The sequence below is a fragment of the Podarcis raffonei genome, chromosome 14 (genome assembly GCF_027172205.1).
Source record: "Podarcis raffonei isolate rPodRaf1 chromosome 14, rPodRaf1.pri, whole genome shotgun sequence".
In the NCBI taxonomy this organism is placed as follows: Eukaryota; Metazoa; Chordata; class Lepidosauria; order Squamata; family Lacertidae; genus Podarcis; species Podarcis raffonei.
The window spans coordinates 9,379,841-9,397,571 of NC_070615.1; the positions used below are offsets into that span (position 1 = coordinate 9,379,841).

The 17,731-nt window shown below is 49.3% G+C and overlaps 1 protein-coding gene across 5 annotated transcripts in view; it reads right to left on the reverse strand.

The window, feature by feature from the left end:
• Positions 1–4,008: 4,008 nt before the first annotated feature.
• The window catches only part of C14H15orf39 (chromosome 14 C15orf39 homolog), a 45,119-nt gene continuing 31,396 nt past the window's right edge, over positions 4,009–17,731 (reverse strand). For 2 of the 5 annotated variants that reach the window (XM_053365562.1, XM_053365563.1), the window contains exons 2-3: positions 12,952–16,557; positions 4,009–7,973 (exon numbers count right to left, since the gene is read on the reverse strand). In XM_053365562.1, coding sequence (XP_053221537.1) covers positions 7,150–7,973; positions 12,952–16,510 — 4,383 coding nt within the window. In that variant the 5' untranslated portion in view covers positions 16,511–16,557 and the 3' untranslated portion in view covers positions 4,009–7,149. Of the gene's footprint in view, positions 7,974–10,428; positions 10,463–12,951; positions 16,558–17,731 lie in introns of all 5 variants that reach the window. The other 3 variants (XR_008327569.1, XM_053365564.1, XM_053365565.1) reach the window with 3 other exon arrangements.

Below are 17,731 nucleotides of genomic sequence, written 5' to 3' on the forward strand. Positions count from 1 at the left end.
TCTAAGCAGTTTGCCACATTTTTAAAAATCCTAGTCTTGAACACATTCCAAAAAATAATAATTCTGGTATTGAGTACTTTTTTTAAATAAAAAACTAAAGTTTCAGAGAAAAAGTTAGAATGCCCCCCACAAAAAAAATCTGTGTTGGAATATTATAATCATTTTACACGTTTACCAAAAGCTGGGTAAACAGAATCATAGTGTTGAAAGGGACCTCTATGATTCCAGTCCAACCCCCCCCCACACACACACACAATGCAGGAATCTTTTTCCCACCAACTAAGCGGGTGGCGCTGTGGGTTAAACCACAGAGCCTAGGACTTGCCGATCAGAAGATCGGTGGTTTGAATCCCTGCGAAGGGGTGAGCTCCCGTTGCTCAGTCCCTGCTCCTGCCAACCTAGCAGTTCAAAAGCATGCCAAAGTGCAAGTAGATAAATAGGTACCACTCCGGCGGGAAGGTAAACGGCGTTCCGTGCGCTGCTCTGGTTTGCCAGAAGCAGCTTAGTCATGCTGGCCACATGACCCGGAAGCTGTACGCCGCCTCCCTCGGCCAATAAAGCGAGATGAGTGTCACAACCCCAGAGTCAGTCATGACTGGACTTAATGGTCAGGGGTCCCTTTACCTTTAAGCTATTCCAGAGCAGTAAATGACATACTTGTTATAGCAAGTTAAGGAGCATGTTACAAAGTTGTAAAGTTGAATGTCGATCACATTGTCATTGTATCTTGCATTGTTTTGTATTTATAATATGTTGCTTAATAATTTGTATCTATTTTTGTTGCATTTATATCCCACCTTTCCTTCAAGGGACCGAAGGTGGCAAAGATGGTTCCCTTCCTCTTCATTTTATCTTCACAGCAACCATGCGAGGTTGGTGAGACTGAGAGACGTGACTGGGCCAAGGTCACCTAGTGAGTTTCACGGCTGAGTGGGGGATTTGAACCCTGGTCTCCCAGGTTCCCGATCTAACACACTAAGTGCTACACAACACTGGCTCTCACACTAGGTATGGAAGAGACCCTGTTTGTAAATTTTATTGTAGAGTGTGTTTTGCCCCCAGACCAGTATGGTTGCTTCTGGTTTTTGTCACCCAAAGGCAACTGTAGCTGTGTCATCCCATGTAGAAAAATTCCAAATTCCAAACCAAGCTGTTACAAAATAAAGTGTGCAAGCTTTTGAGTTTTCCAGAATGCTTCATTGGACAAGACAGACAACAAAAATGGATGGGGGGGGGGAGACAATGTCACATTTAAATGAAGCTCTGTGATGTGTTTTCCACCCCACCCCACCCCACCCCCTGCATTCCACCTTAAGACTGTGTGTGAATGCAAATTCCCTCTATGGCATGGGTAGGCAAACTAAGGCCTGGGGGCCGGATCCGGCCCAATCGCCTTCTAAATCCAGCCCTTGGATGGTCCAGGAATCAGCTTGTTTTTACATTGAGTAGAATGTGTCCTTTTATTTAAACTGCATCTCTGGGTTATTTGTGGGGCCTGCCTGGTGTTTTTACATGAGTAGAATGTGTGCTTTTATTTAAAATGCATCGCTGGGTTATCTGTGGGGCATAGGAATTCATTCTTTCCCCCCCCAAAAAAAAATATAGTCCGGCCCCCCACAAGGTCTGAGGGACAGTGGACCGGCCCCCTGCTGAAAAAGGTTGCTGAGCCCTGCTCTATGGCTCCAATATCAGCCATCCCACCACCACCACCCTCACCCAACCCTTTGTATTGTTTACCACCTATATCCCCAAACTTTTACCATGAAGGCGCCTGGATGTTAATAGCCCAGAGATGGAAAGAAGAGAGCGTCCCTGCCAGAGAAGAATGGCAAATTAAGTTGATGGGCTTTGCGGAAACGGCAAAAATGACCAGAAGAATCAGAAATCGGGAAGACCAAAATGTTAATATGGAATGGGGAAAGTATATAACACCTTAAAAACCATTGTAAACAATTAAAATTATTAGTAGTAGGACTGGAATTGGAATAACACTTGTAGTTTAATGTTGAGTTTTGGTCATTATACAGTGTGTAGATTTGGATTAATAAACAAGATGCAGGAGGAAAAGGTTAATATAGGGACCCACAAAGGGGAGGAGGGAAGTTCAGGAGATTCTTTGAAATTCTCTTTTTATGTTGGTTATTGGATAATGGTTTGTAAATTTCTAAAATCTGAAAAACTAAATAAAAAATTTAAAAAGAGAAGAAAATCTGAATGTGTACACACTTACGTTGTCACTGTTTTGGTTGCCCTAATGAAGGTGGATTTTATAACTGGTGTGACTCTCCAAGCTCTTTGCAAATGCATTCTCTTAGTCACACTGGAAGCTACCTTATCCCCAATCTGCCAAGACAACAAAGAGGGGGAAATCCCCAACCAAACAAAGCTAAAAAAAACAAGACCAAAGTCCATTTTAAACATGGGTCCACCTTCCCTTTAGGAATGTGTTTCCAGAGGTGCCAAGACCTGCCAATGGGATCCTTCCCCTGGCTGTTATATACATCAATTGTGAATGGTGCTATCATTTTATTGCATTGCCCGTTCCTCATGCGAGACTTGTTTTCTGCAAACGTTTTGTTTCTGTCCTGCAGAAAGGGTTGAAAAACTTTTTTTTTAACATACTGGTTTTGTTTTTAACAGGTTGGTTATGTATATAAGTAACAGTAAAGGTAAAGGGACCCCTGACCATTAGGTCCAGTCATGGCCGACACTGGGGTTGTGGTGCTCATCTCGCTTTACTGGCCGAGGGAGCCGGCGTACAGCTTCCGGATCATGTGGCCAGCATGACTAAGCCACTTCTGGCGAACCAGAGCAGCGCACGGAAACGCCGTTTACCTTCCCGCCAGAGCGGTACCTATTTATCTACTTGCACTTTGACGTGCTTTCAAACTGCTAGGTTGGCAGGAGCTGGGACCGAGCAACGGGAGCTCACCCCATCGCGGGGATTCGAACTGCCGACCTTCTGATCAGCAAGTCCTAGGCTCTGTGGTTTAACCCACAGCGCCACCCGCGTCCCACATAAGTAACAGTAAAACAGAGTAAAAAGCAGTGTTTTGTTTGTTTGTTGCATTTCTATCCCTCCTTTCCTCCAAAGGAGCTCAAGGTGCTGTACATAGTTTGCATTTTAGGTCAAGTAGTGAGTTTCATGGCTCAGTGGGGATATGAACCCTGGTCTCCCAGGCCAACTTCCTCCACCCACTATTGTTTCTTGCCCCCTCCCCAACGCACACATTTATAAGTGTTTCTGCAAGGGGGTTCAGTCTTTGGGCTGAAAAAGCTCTCCTTCCCCTGCCTTACCTGCCAGTTTTCCATGGATTTCTAGAGCAGGGTTTCCCAAACTTGGGTCTCCAAAAAAAACAAAACAGCTGGACTACAATTCCCATCATCCCTAGCTAGCAGGACCAGTGGTCAGGGATGATGGGAATTGTAGTCTAGCTGGAGACCCAAGTTTGGGGAAGCCTGTTCTAGACAGACCAGTTGTGTTCTTTTTTTTCTAGAGCAGGGTTTCCCAAACTTGGGTCTCCAAAAAAAAACACAGCTGGACTACAATTCCCATCATCCCTAGCTAGCAGGACGAGTGGTCAGGGATGATGGGAATTGTAGTCTAGCTGGAGACCCAAGTTTGGGGAAGCCTGTTCTAGACAGACCAGTTGTGTTCTTTTTTTTCATAATGTTCTATGTTTTGGGGGACCCACCCCCTAAATCCTAGAAATTAAGAAACTATAGGGCTTTATTTCACCCAGGTCAAAGACCCAGTTTGGCACCAGCCAAAATGGACTCTCCAATGTTCTATTTGTCCTGGAAGCATTCAAGTTCTTGACAGGCCTTTTGGGAGATTAAAAAAAAATGTGTAGACTTGCACTAGACTAGAGAGTCACTGATGTGCATTGAAAGCACTGCTGTATTTTCGGGTGGTTCCATTGCACTTCCAAAAATGACAGGTCTCCCAGGTCTGCTATTAAACAGAATGATGAATGAACACACAAAGAGAAGACAGCAACACACCAGTTCCAAAACAGACATTTTAATCTTGGTGAAGCACCTCTTAGAAATTGTATCCTTACAAAACTTTTTTTATTTAAATAAAAAGGCCAAGGTGCTCTCATTGGAACTCTGTACAAAATATACAGTATCAAACACTTGTTTCCAAATGGTTGCACAGTACTTAAATGAGGTGGAGAAAAGACCCCTTTTTAAATTGTCTGGCAGGACTGCAAGATGGGGAAATAGCAGGCTTTCCCCCTCCCCTTTCCAAACCGATCTGCATACTCAGTGCACCACGGAAATAATAATATTAACAACAAAAATAACAGCAAAAATAACAAGGAGAAAATGGCAAGCGATGCTGCCTCTAGATACTATCACATGAGCACAAGGGGCGTTGCAATGCATCCCTCGCCTAAGATTTGCTTAAGATAAATTGCTTCCTCTGTGACCCAGCTTGCGGTGTTGTGTTCTGTACACACATCTAGTCTCTGAATTCTGTCCGGAGCTGGCTGGAAAGGGACTTTGTCATATCCAAAGCCTTCCAGTCCGCTGCAAGTTTCAGTGTGTGGCAGGGAGAGGGCCAACTGCTGTTAGACACCCAACTCTCATTGAATGGCCAATGGCCAGGGACGGATGGGAGTTGCAGCCCAAGAACATCTGGGCAGCACCACAGTCCTGCCTTAAAACTATCTTCCATTACTGCGTCATGTCTCTTTTTCAGAACAGTAATTTTGCCACCAGCACAAACACATCTTCAGGTGTCTTGGACGATTTGCACATGACAATCTGTCATTCATACTTTCCTTTGTGATTCCCTTTAATATACACAAGAGTTTCTTTTTTAAAAAAAATATGGTCTTAAGTCCACAAACAGTACCAAGAACTGCTTTGAAAACCTGCACAAAAATAAAGTACCAAATTTGAAGCCTTTAATAAAAAAAAAAAATAGATCTGAAGGCAGCAGCAACTCCTTATAAAGGCCAAGCTGTCACATTTCTAAAATGTGGTAGTTTAAGCCACAAAAAAACCCAAACATTTAAGTACAGGAGCCATGTCCCCACTGACGTTATGGAGAAACCAGGACTTTTCAAACCTGTCTTCTATTAAAAAAAAAAAAAAAAAAACAGGAGGGAAACTGACTTTTAAAAAAAAATGTATCAAGTGGTCCCCATTAGAATTAAGCATGGGTCATTGTTATCACAGAAAGCGGGTGAAATGCTAAAGTTATTTCCAAGGCTGATTCTCTTCTGATGGTGACGGGTGGAGGCCACCAAGACTGAATGCTTCACAAATCTCCAGCCTCAAAAAGAAAAGGAAAAACCTGCCACACTTAGAAAAGTAGCACATCAGGGGGAAATAGAACCATGGTGTGCTAGCTTTCTATGTGCGGTGATACTTTGCATCCATACGTATTGTTGTACGGAAGGCATATTCAGTCATACGTATTCAGTAACTCAGAAAACTGGGCTTCCACCTCACCTGCATGGTTTGAGCAAGTGAATTTGGCAAGAAAGGCATCAAAAAAAGAAAAAGAACCAGAGTCGGGTAGGTAGCATGGCATCTCCCTTGAATGAAATTCATCTACAGGAAAAGGAAACCCATGAAATGCAGCCCTTTCTGCAATGCCAGTGGGGGAGGCAGGACTCCCGAAAGGTGCTGCTTATCTCTTTTTTGAGGCCTCAAGAAAGCAGGAAGAAGCAGCAGCTGCTAGTACAGCAACAGCTCCTGCCTCCACGCTGCAAAGATCCGTTCCTCTCTTCCACCCACCCACCAGTCTTGCCTGCTGCCTCAACAAGCAAATCAACCGAACTGCAGGCCCACTCCACATTTTGTGGCAAACCAGGGTGAATGGCTTTTACTGCAAACGTGATGATCTGGGCTGCTTTCTTCCACCCCATTGGGAGAAACAAACTGATGATTCTGGGCATAGCATTATGTCTTGAACTATGGAATAGCGGTCTTTTTTCTACTCAAGCAAACCCCCGAGTGGTAAGCCATGAACAAACCTCAGGTGCTGAGCATGGTTGGTTGGTTTTTGAACAAAACAAACCATGGTTCTTGACGTGGACATAGGCTTGGATCCAGGGCTAGTCCAATTCAAAGCCAACCCGCTGAAATTAATGGACTTAAGTCCATTTATTTCAATGGATCTACTCTGACTTAGTTGGCAGCAAGCCAGAATGCTGAGCCAGGGATCATGGTTTGCTTCTCTCCTTGCAACAGCAAGGAGTAGCAAAGCAGCTAAAATCCATGTGTTCACAATGAACCGTTAGCTATTGTTCACCAGGGTAAGCAAATAGGGGCAGTGGTCACAGCTGAAGTTCGTTGCCCTCTTATGCCCCTGGACCAGTAATGCTGGATTCTCTCTTTTTGTCATGGGTGTGGAGGCAGCAGGAAGGAGAATGATCTACAAACTGCCAAGCAAAATCTTTCCTCTCCAGCACCCAAACTGGCAATTGCTTAAGAATTGTGTCTGGATCATTTCAGAATATATGGAAGTCTCGTGGTTTGCAAGGGATCCAGGGATCCACACCTCCTTTTTTCTCACTGGCCATCTGAGCAGTGCCAGGCAGCTTTTCCTTTCCCACAATGCCCCTGACCTGCTGTCACTCTGGAGCACCGTGGGAAATTTAAAGGGTGACAGCTGTCTGTCACAGCGGCTAGCTATACTTGCCGGTGCCCACCAACACAAGAGGAGGCCCACCAGTGGGAAACAGACCAAGGGCATCCTCAATCCTGGACCTCAACCCTGAACGGAGGAGTTTTTAAAGACCAGTAGCCAGCTGCCTCATTCAGCAGCAAGCGCAGTGTGCTTTGGTGCTGGGAGGAAGAGCACAGAAGCCATCTTGTGAACTCTAGGTCCTGTTCCCATGTTCCACCTCTGACATGGCTGCCACCACAAACTACTGCAATATGCCAAGGTTTCCTGAAGACATGTGGAGCCCTGTGGCATTTGGCGGGCTCCACGCCACCAGAGGAACACCTGGAGAGTCCTCATCAGCCTCTCCAAAGCATGGAGATTAGGCCTAGGAGATGCCCAGGGCCATGGAACATAGCTATGCTTTCAGGCACCTTGCTAATGGGGTTCCAATCTGCCAGCAGGATGACCCAATTGGACATTATCTCACTCTCCCCACCCACACCAAACACACACTCACTCACTCACTCATCCACCTCCAACCAGCCTTTCTTATAGTCCTGCAAAATCTCGAGGTAATATTGCCACTCTGGCTCACTGTCATATTGCACCGCGTAAACTGTCTTCAGAGGGTTCTTGTGGTATTTGTGAATCCGCAGCACCAATCCCGGGTACCACGCTTCTGTCTTGTCCTTCTCCTCGTACAAGTGCCTGATCCGCTTGCCAACAAGGTCCGGATACTGAGGGGGCAAAGCGTAGGCCTTCGTACCACCCGGCGCCCGGTGCCTGAACCTCTTCAGGAGCACTGAAGGCTGCCTTCTCCTCTTCTTGCGTGCAGCTTTTGGGGCCGGTGGCCCCTGAATATCTCGAAGGGCATTCTGGAATTTGATGTGGACCATAGATTTCTGACAGTGATGGAGACCCTTTGAGGTACTGGCTGTTTTCCTGTCATCCGATTTGGCCAGCTTCACCTTAAGAGCCCCAGGGAGTTTAAGGGATGGCAAAAGCTGCTCCGCAGTCTTCGGGTAAAGCGGCAGTCCTTTGGTCTTCAAGGCCACAGAGGCAGAGTCTTTCTCAGGCTGCAACTTTGCTCCCTTTAATGCAGCGTCCCTTTGGATAGAAGGTGAGGAGGGTCCCTGAGACATATCATCATCTATTTGATGGCGGGTCTTGGAGGGCAAACAAGAAGCCAATCTATATTTTTTGCCTTGCTTATGCTTCCTTGCGAAGTGTTGGGTGAGAGACTGGGCTGTCATACCCTGTAAACATCTGGTTGCATCTGTTGACTTCAAGCCATCTAGTGATAAAGCTTCAGTGTCGATCTTTGGGCTCTCCTCTGCAAGATCACCTGTGGAAACAGAAAATTAATAATAAACGTTCAGCCAAATTAGTGCCTGCGCCCTCAGCAGACAACCATCCATCGCAGTCCTATAACCTGATCAGAAAATACACAGCCTTCACTCAGAAGATGCAACAGACTCTCACCTGGACTAACCCAGTAGGTGGGACTGTAGATAAAAAGGTAAAAGACCCCTGGATGGTTAAGTCCAGTCAAAGGTGACTATGGGATTGCGGCGCTCATCTCGCTTTCAGGCCGAGGGAGACAGAGTTTGTCCACAGACAGCTTTCCGGGTCATGTGGCCAGCAGGACTAAACCGCTTCTGGCCCAATGGAACACCGTGACAGAAGCCAGAGCGCATGGAAACGCCGTTTACCTTCCCGCCGCAGCGGTACCTATTTATCTACTTGCACTGGCATGCTTTCGAACTGCTAGGTTGGCAGGAGCTGGGACAGAACAACGGGCGCTCAGCCCGTCACAGAGATTCGAACCACTGACCTTCTAATCGGGAAGCCCAAGAGGCTCAGTGGTTTAGACCACAGTGCCCCCCATGTCCCTAGGTGGGACTGTACACCTGATCTAGCTCCTGCAAAGATCCTCTTAAGCCATGGAAAGGGAAGAAGGTCAACTGGAGTCCACTGGACAATTTGCAATGGAATACTGGTTTCCTTGCAAAGAAACTGGGGGCCAGGTGAATCTTGTTCTTGAGCACACAGCTGGGGAACCTGGAGCTCTCCAGATGTTGCAGGACTCCACACTCCCCACAGCTCTAGCCAGCTTAGCCAATGGCCAGGGTTTGATGAGAGTTGTGGCCCAGCAAATACCTGGGATGGCCACAAATTCCCCATCCACATTCTTAAGCAAGAGTGTAGACTCCAGGATAACAGCATCACTGCAACCTTTTGAAATCTCCATCACAGAGGTGGCACCCGTTGATGCCCACACTTGCAGTGCTCATGTCAGGTGGCAGAGGAACCAACCCCCAAGGCAGGTTGCCAGGAAAGAATAAGACAAGCAAAAGTTCTTACCATCTGCTTTTTATTCAAAATTCACAGAGAGAGGCTTAGGAATGCTGCCTCCTGGAATAATGGCGTTGTCCCGAGCGAGTTTCCACCCTTCCGTCTCTCCCACTTACTCATGCATCATCGCTACGGGTGCTGAAAAGGGCCCTCTGCCTTTGAGCTCTTTGCTCTCCTACTTTCAATGCTTGCCAGGTTCTGGGAGGGGGAGTAGGATTGCTTTCCAAAAGGACTGTGTCCACCAGCTGTCGCCCCCCCTGGTCTTCTTCTTCCTCCTCCTCCTCCTCCTCTCCCACTATTTCCCAGCTTTTCCCCTCATCTGCCTCTGAGCTGTGTTCTTGCTCAAACCCCTGTTGTAATTCTGAACTGTCTTCTTCTTCTCTGGAAGGGACAGGCTTGGGAGGCGATCTCCACCATTCCTCCTCTGCCCAGTCCCTGATATATAATGCTTTAGGACAGCTTATCACCACTTGCATTTTCCAATTGATTTCTTCAGCACCCTTCGCCTGCTGAGCGACGAGGCGACTGGCGCACACATGCCGAGGTGGCTGCAAGCCGACCATCTCTGCTCCAGGCAAGTCACACTGGAACAGCGAGGTTCATGGTATGTTTTCAAGCAAGGCTGGCATCGTCATCTGGCGCCTTGGGACAGCTGCCGCAGCCCCAGCCCCTTGGGACAGGGCCCACTGCAGCCTGCTCAAGAACACCCCCACAACAAGGTTGGCTATGCGCTACCATTCAAAATTTCAAAGCGCCAGAGTAGCATCATTCCAGGGCAGACGGTGGGGCACTTCTTTCAGTTGCCTTGAGAGTCATCTGCCAAGGGCAGCTGGTTGGCAGGGGGTGGGGCCAAAGGTAGGCAGGAATCTGCTTTTCTGACTTCTTCCACCACCCCTTCTCTCTCTCTCTCTCTCTCTCTCTCTCTCTGACACCTTGAACTAAGATGCCTTGAACCCAGCCACTAGTCCATTTAACTCTGATCAGCGATGAATCGCTAGGGTGTTAGGACTGGGGTGTGTGTGTGTATTTTTCAGCACTTGCTACCTTTGAAGCTAAAACTTCCCACTACCCCTGCCTATTGGGTCATGCTGCCTGGGACTAGTGGGAGCTAGAACCCAGCAACATTAAGAGTGCACCCAGTTTCCCCATTCCAGTACTAGGGGTCAAAGCCAGGGTCCTTCAGCAAGCAAAGCATGGGCTCTACTACTTAGGGAAAGTGCAGGGGGGACATTTGGCCCTCCAGTTGTTGCTGAACTACAAACCCCACCATTCCTGGTGGGGGTTGCAACTCCCATGAGCTCCAGCCAGCATATCTGCTGGTCAGGGATTATGGGAGTTGGGAGTCCAAGCACCCCTGGAGGTCCAGAGGCCGGGGGCACCAGCTGGTCTCCACCACTATAAGCAGCTGCACACCACATAAACCCACACAAAGAACAGATACCTACTTGGAGGTATGCAGGACAGCCTGTGAAGTGGGACCTGGAAAAAAATAAAGTTACGCAAAATCATCTGGTGTGTTAGTGAAAGGGTCAGTCATAAAGTTGGCTGGCAGTGGGTGTTTGGTTGGAGCTAATCTAAGGGTGACAACCCCCTCTGCAAAAAGAAGACTGTGCCCTCTCTCTCGCCAAATATATATATACGGTGGAACCTCCGGTTTCGGAGCATCTCGGAAGCCGGACACCGAAAACCCAGAAGTAATTGCTTCCATTTTCAAACGTGCCTCGGAAGTCGAACAGCTTCCGAGGCGCATTTTTCATAATTTTTTTCCAATTGACTTTGCAGCCAACCCATTGATCCTTGGTTTTCAAACGTTTCGGAAGTCGAGCTGTCTTCCGGAACCTCGTAAACAGAGGTTCCACTGTACACACATTAGGCTGCCATTGCACATCCCCTGTGTGAGGAGTTGTAGTGCCTGGATTTGTTGTGAGAAGGGGGTACAGGCTTGGAAGAGCCGTGAGGCTATGGGGGATCAAAGGAGCTGTTAGGGGATGCAGCGTTTGCATGAAGTGTACTGTGGGGTGCTAGGATCGGTGAGCAGCACAAATAGGGCCACCAGCCCCTAATACCCTCCCCCCACACACATGGATATAGACAGCTGCCTTTTACAAGCTCAGATTGTCCATTTAGCCCAGTATTGCTTGCACTGGCTGGCAGCAGCTCTCCAGGGGCTCAGGCAGACGTCTTTCCTATCAGCTGCTTCTTTGATCCCTTGGCTGGGGACTGAACCTGGCACCTCCACCATGAGCCTCGGGGATATTATTCAACACTTTGCGGAAAGGCAAAAAAGCCCACCGGGCTAACAGCAGCGTCTTTGGAGCCTTGGTGTAATGGCAGGAAGACAGATTCAGAAACCACCGGCGGGGGGGGGGGGAGGCACGGCCATGCTGCAACCGGGGCTCTCTACGAGAACCAGGTATCCCGACTGTGGCAGAGCCCATTCTGCCCCTGCAGGCTGCTTGGGCATGATTTTCACCTGCATCCCCAAGGCTAGGGAGCAGACAGAATATCGTGGTATGCAGTGGGTGTTGCATTCAATAACTTTCTGACTGTAGGAAGAAGAAGAAGAGTTTGGATTTGATATCCCGCTTTATCACTACCCAAAGGAGTCTCAAAGCGGCTAAGATTCTCCTTTCCCTTCCTCCCCCACAACAAACACTCTGTGAGGTGAGTGGGGGTAAGAGACTTCAGAGAAGTGTGACTAGCCCAAGGTCACCCAGCAGCTGCAGCTGCAGGAGCGGGGAAGCGAACCCGGTTCACCAAATTACAAGTCCACCACTCTTAACCACTACACCACACTGGCTTCCTCGGAAGGTGGTGGACTTTCCTAGGTGGTTTTTAAGCAGAGGTTGGATAGCCATCTGTCATGGATGCTTTAGTGGAGATTCTTGCATTGCATGGATTGGACTAAAAAAAAAGAAGGTAAAGGTAAAGGACCCCTGGACCTTCCCGCCACAGCAGTACAGGTTTATCTACTTGCACTGGTATGCTTTCGATCTGCTAGGTTGGCAGGAGCTGGGACCAAGCAACAGGAGCTCCCTCCATCATGGGGATTCAAACTGCTGACCTTCCAATCGGCAAGCCCAAGAGGCTCAGTGGTTTAGACCACAGCGCCACCCGCATCCCCCAGATTGGACTAGATGAGCCTCCCGGTCCTTTCCAACCCCATCTACAATTCTATGGTTCTATAATTCTGACCGGTAGAAATATTTCTGTTTAGGTAAAGGTAAGGTAAAAGACCCCTGGATGGTTAAGTCCAGTCAAAGGTGACTATGGGGTTGTGGAACTCCACTGAGCCTCTTGGGCTTGCCGATCGGAAAACTGGCGGTTCGAATCCCTGTGACGAGGTAAGCTCCTGTTGCTCTGTCCCAGTTCCTGCCAACCTAGCAGTTTGAAAGCACGCCAGTGCAAGTAGATAAATAGATAGCACTGCGGCGGGAAGGTAAACAGTGTTTCCATGCTCTCTGGCTTCCGTCATAGTGTTCCATTGCAACAGAAGCGGTTTAGTCATGCTGGCCACATGGCCCAGAAAGCTGTCGGTGGACAAATGCCGGCTCCCTCGGCCTGTTTCTATTTTTTCCAGCTCAAGGATGTGCGTATGCATATGCACGCACAGAGAGAGATTTTCCCCTTCCCCTAACAATTTCACCATTCCTTCTGCCGACCTCCCTGCAGCCTAAACCAGCTCCTTTCTGCCCTATCCAAATCAAGAGGCTGGAATGGTCCGAGATATTTGCAGCCACACCCCACCAGATTCTGAACTAGACAAGAGCTCCCACCCTACATGCCACACTCACAGTCATGCAAATGCCTAGACTTCACAAGAATAGCATCCATGCCAAACGAGAAGAAGCTGAGCGCAGGCACCAAAACCCAAGAGTACAGCAGATATATCATTTTGCTTCAGGGTAGAGCGGGGAGAGAGCTCCTTGCCGAAAAGCAGGTTGCATGCCACCGTTAGCTGCACTTACCAAGCTGTTGCTTGACACAGTCATGCCAGTGGAGGTTCAGAAGGTCTGGGTAGATATCGGGCAGCTGTTTCAAGGCCAGCAGTTTCAGCATCCGGGAGGTGCAGCTCTTTAGCTCCAGGTCCCTCAGCAGCCTCTCCTCGGATAAGGTTGTTGGACGTAGCTCCACCCTGTGGTCCTGCAGCACATGGTCAACAGAGGAGCTGGACAGGTTGGGGAAGAGGGTCTCCTTCACCACGTGGATGGGGATGAAGATGGTGCCCGCTCGGATCACGTGAGGAAAGGGGCACCTGCGAGTAAACAGGATCGCCTCCAGCTGAGACAGCAGTTTGTTAAGGAACAGCGCCATGTCCTTGAAAGCCAGCCAGATCTCCTTGCCCTTGGAAGGCATCGGAGCTTCAGAAAACTTCGAGCCGTTCTTGTGCTTCGCCGACCCTACTGCCTTCCCTTGGCGATCCCCTTTGGACTTGGTCTTCTCCAGCCACTCCTTGAGCAGCTCTGGAGCAGAGGTAGACACGGAGCAGGAAATGATGGCGCAGATCGAAGTATGCAAGGCAGTGAAATGCTGCCTGGGGGAATGTTGCTTATCGGGCAATTCGCTGCTGGTGGAAAGTGAGGCACCGGTCTCTTCCAGGGCAGGAGACGCAGCAGGTGCACTAGGAGGTGGGGCTTTTGAAGCATCTGGCAGCTTAACGTTAAAGCAATTCTGTGGCAAGAGTTGAGTTTCGGGCTGAGTCACCGCCTGCTGAAGGCTTTGCTGAACCGGAGACGTGTTTTGCTGAGTCGCCGCGTGTGGGAGGCTTTGCTGAATTGGAGGTGTGTTTTGCCGAGTCGCTGCATAGGGGAGGCTTTGCTGAACCGGAGGCGTGTTTTGCCGAGTCGCTGCATAGGGGAGGCTTTGCTGAACCAGAGGTGTGTTTTGCTGAGTCGCCACTTGCGGGAGGCTTTGCTGAACTGGTGGGTTGCTTTGCAGATCTGTTGCTTGTCCAGAGCCTTCTCGCAATGTAGAGACATCACTGGCCTTAACAAACACATGGGAGCTCGGCTGCAAGGAGGAGGAGTCTTGTTGCACTGCACAACCTCGCCCAGCTGCATGTGATTTTTGGATTTTGAATTTTTTGTACAAGAATGCCGAAGAGCTGTGAAAACTGCTCTTTCCCGCAGGGCCGCTTTTCCCGGCCAACTCTGCCATTTGCACATTAGACTCCTGCACAATCCCCTGTCTCTTAGGCAAAGTCCCGCTCGCCTCCTTCCCTTTGCTCTCTGAACTTTCCCTTTCAACAGCCTCCATCTTCCCAGGTGACCTCCGAAGACTGGGCACTTCTGCCAAGCCTTCTGTTTTAAAGCTGAGATCCAGGGCGTGGTCTTCTCTGGCCCCAGCACTGCCATTTATACAAGCTGGTGGGGCCTGGTGACTGGGCGCAGGCCCACTGGGAGGCAAGCATTTGACCCGGCAGCTCTCCCAAGTCCCAGCATAATCTTCACACCCTCTCACAACCCCTGCACGGTTGCTGCTTGACTCCCTTTCAACAACTTTTGCCATGACATCACGAGCAGTTTCTTTCCTTTCGGGCAGCGGTGCCTGAGACACTTCCCCTGACCGTACAGGGCCTGGCTGCGGTGGGCTCTGAACTTCCATGCATTTGCCTGAGTTTCCAAAAGAAGTCTCCTGGGTTTGACAGCTTTTAGAGAGCGACATCTCCGCTGACTCAGAATCAGCCAGGTAACGTTGGTAAGGCGCCAAGCTAAAGACGTTGTTGATAACAGGCATAGGAGGGGAAGAAGAGGGGAGGGGTTCCTCGGGTCTTTTAGCACCCCTTCCTTTGTCCTCTGATGGCTGCAGCATTCTTTGGAATGAGGAACCGGAATCCTCAAGGATGTTTTGGAGGAGATCTCCTTTAGGGCAGGAGTCATGGGACGCAACTGGACTGTCCGAAATCACTATACACTTTCCCGATTCAGTTTTGCAAGCCCAGAAGTTCCTTTTCTTGGCTTCGGGTATTAAAGCGGACCTTCTGGATGTGTCACAGAGTTCCTCTCCCTTAGCGTTGGCCTCTTCCGAATGGCTCCGACCCGCCCTGCAGGCAGCCTCTTGCATGGACCGAAACCTACTAAGGAAGCCAGGCAATCTGTCCGCAGGGTGGTGCATCTGCGAAGGCTGGCGTTGAGGAGTTGCCCATTGGCTCGGAATGCTCTCGTTGCTTAGCTTGGCAACGTGATCGCCCTCGCGACAATCCGGGAGGCCATCTCTGCTGGGGAAAGAGCCAAAATACGAAGCCTTTTCCGACAGGGTGCAGCTGGAGATGGGAGCCTCGTGCACCAAGTCTGCTTTGGTCCTCGCGTTTGCTTGGGGCTCGTGTTCCCGAAAAGGCTGGTGACTCGGCGGGGTTGCTGCAGGAGGAGGAGGAGGACCAAGTGATCTGTAGATATAGCTGTCCAAGTGACTAGGATAATAACTCTGTGGTGTTAAGTAAGATCCTGGGAGAAGCTGGGGATCTTCGCGGCCCGGAGAGGCAAAGCCTTTGCAGGCTGGCAGAGCAAAGAGGGAATTAGGTTTCTCCGACTGCACACAGCTCTGGTGGTACAACAGCATCTGTTCGTGTGAAGTCAGCGGGTAGGAAGTGAGCGGGTAACAGGCAGGTGACCTCTCTTGATACATCAGGTTCTGGGGATTGGCCAGTGGGCTGGTAGCAGGAGGTAGCTTTGACCAGGCATGTTTGCGAGGACTTCCGCCACGAGCCTCAGGGATATTCGGCGGGCTGTGGTATGTGGCCTGGCATTTCTCAAACAGTTTGCGGAACGGCGAAAAGCCAACAGGGCTCACGGAAGTGTCTTTGGACCCTTGGTGGGACGGCAGGTAACCCGATTCAGAAACCACCGATTTGGGGGGCATGGCTGTGCCGCAACCAGGCCTCTCCATGTGAACCAGGTGTCCAGATGGTGGCAGAGCCCATTCTGCTCCCGCTGGCTGCTTGGACATGCTCTCCACCTGCATCCCCAAGGCTAAGGAGCCTTTCGGGCTGTAGCCGGACTCGGCACAGTAACTGTGGTTCCGATACACCGGTTTTGGCACCGCCAAAGTCGAGAAGCCTGCCGCTGTTCGGGGAGAATGCTGTGCCGGGTAGCTGTGCACCCAGGCCTGCTGAGCAAGTCCTGTATGGCCCATGTAGTTGGCCAACTTCTCCTGAGCAGCCATGCACTTGCTGCCAGCCTTCTCGTGCCCAGAAATTTGACCCTGTGCCCCAAAACTTTCTGCTTCCGGTCTGTACAGCATGCACAGGGCTTTGTCTGTCCTCGGGGGGTGGCTGGCCGCAGCACCCGTGCAATGGGCGTAGGTCTCTGTAGGAGTCCAGGGAGACAAAGACTTGGGCCCTTCGTGGCATTGCAGGGGGTAGGCAAAGCACGATCCCTTGTAGCTGTAATGGTTGTCCGAGGTGTAGCCAGGCAGGGCGCTCGACCTGCACAAACCCGACGAGAGAACATGGCCTGACTCCACCTCCAGTCGAGGGTGCTTGCTGTAACTCAGGGCCCCGAGTGGCTCCAAACGTCGCTTCTCAGCCATTACACTACCCTCACCACCTCCGGTCTTGGAGAGTCACTCTGGATACTCTGCAAGGGGACGAAAGAAAAGGCAAACAATCAGGGATCCAAGCCTACCACACTGTTTTCTTGCTAGGCAAAGATTTGCTCGCATGGCAGTTGTTAAGTTGTGGGCGAACATATCAGACGACACAGCGATTCTTCAAACAGCTCTTGTTTATTCAGAGGCCAGAACAGAACTGAGCTGAAGGGCTCAGTCAGCCTGCTTATATAGAGCTCCAGTACAACGTTACTGTAGCAACTTTCTAAAACTATCCAATCACTGAACGTCACTTTTGATCCTTCATTTGCATAACTATCTACAGTATCCCCCTGCTGGCCCAGGGTGAGAACTTCAGTACATAACAGCAGTCATCTGCACACCAAGGCTCTCCAGATGTTGATGGACCACAATTCCCATCTTCATCCCTGGCCATGCTGGCTGGGGCCCAGGAGAGCTGTAGCCCCAAAATACTTGGAAGCCATCAGCGTTACCTATCCCTCCATAGCTGATGCTTCTCTCTTGCGAGTGGGTGATGCCATTTTAGAAACACAAGCAACAGCACTCACAGCCTCAACCTCAGAAACAGAGGGAATTATGTTGTCTCCCTGTTTGAGTATGTAAAACATTGGGGGTATATAACCTATTGCAAATCGAGTTCTCTGGTTATGTCACCAAACTGGGAAAATTATGAGAGAAGGAGAAAATTCTCTCTTGCACTTTTCCCACTCCATTCCAGATTTCATACACCACAGTCGTCATCTTCTTTTTCTTTTGAACTGAAAAGGTTGCAGATAGATCTGACATCTTTCCAGCAGAGGGCACACAGAGCCAGCTGCTCAGGCACTGAGAGAGGAAATCCCCTTTTCAGCACAATATAACAGAGGAATTGCTTTGCCTATCTACCAAGCTCCTGTCGTTTTTTAACCTGGCAGTATTTTGTATAGAAAACATTTATCGAGGAAGGTTAGTTTTTAAAGGGGTGGGGAATAATCATAAATGTACACATTTATGTACACATAAATGTACACATGTAAACCTGCTCAGATTCATCTGGCATCATCCACACATTTTCAAGATACATCCACTGTCTTAAGGACTAGAAACTTGGGTTTTTTAAAAAAAAAATGAAACAAATCATGAAAGCGGAAATTCTCAGAGTGCTATGCTAACTGGCCAATTTAGCATGTTTATTTTATTTGT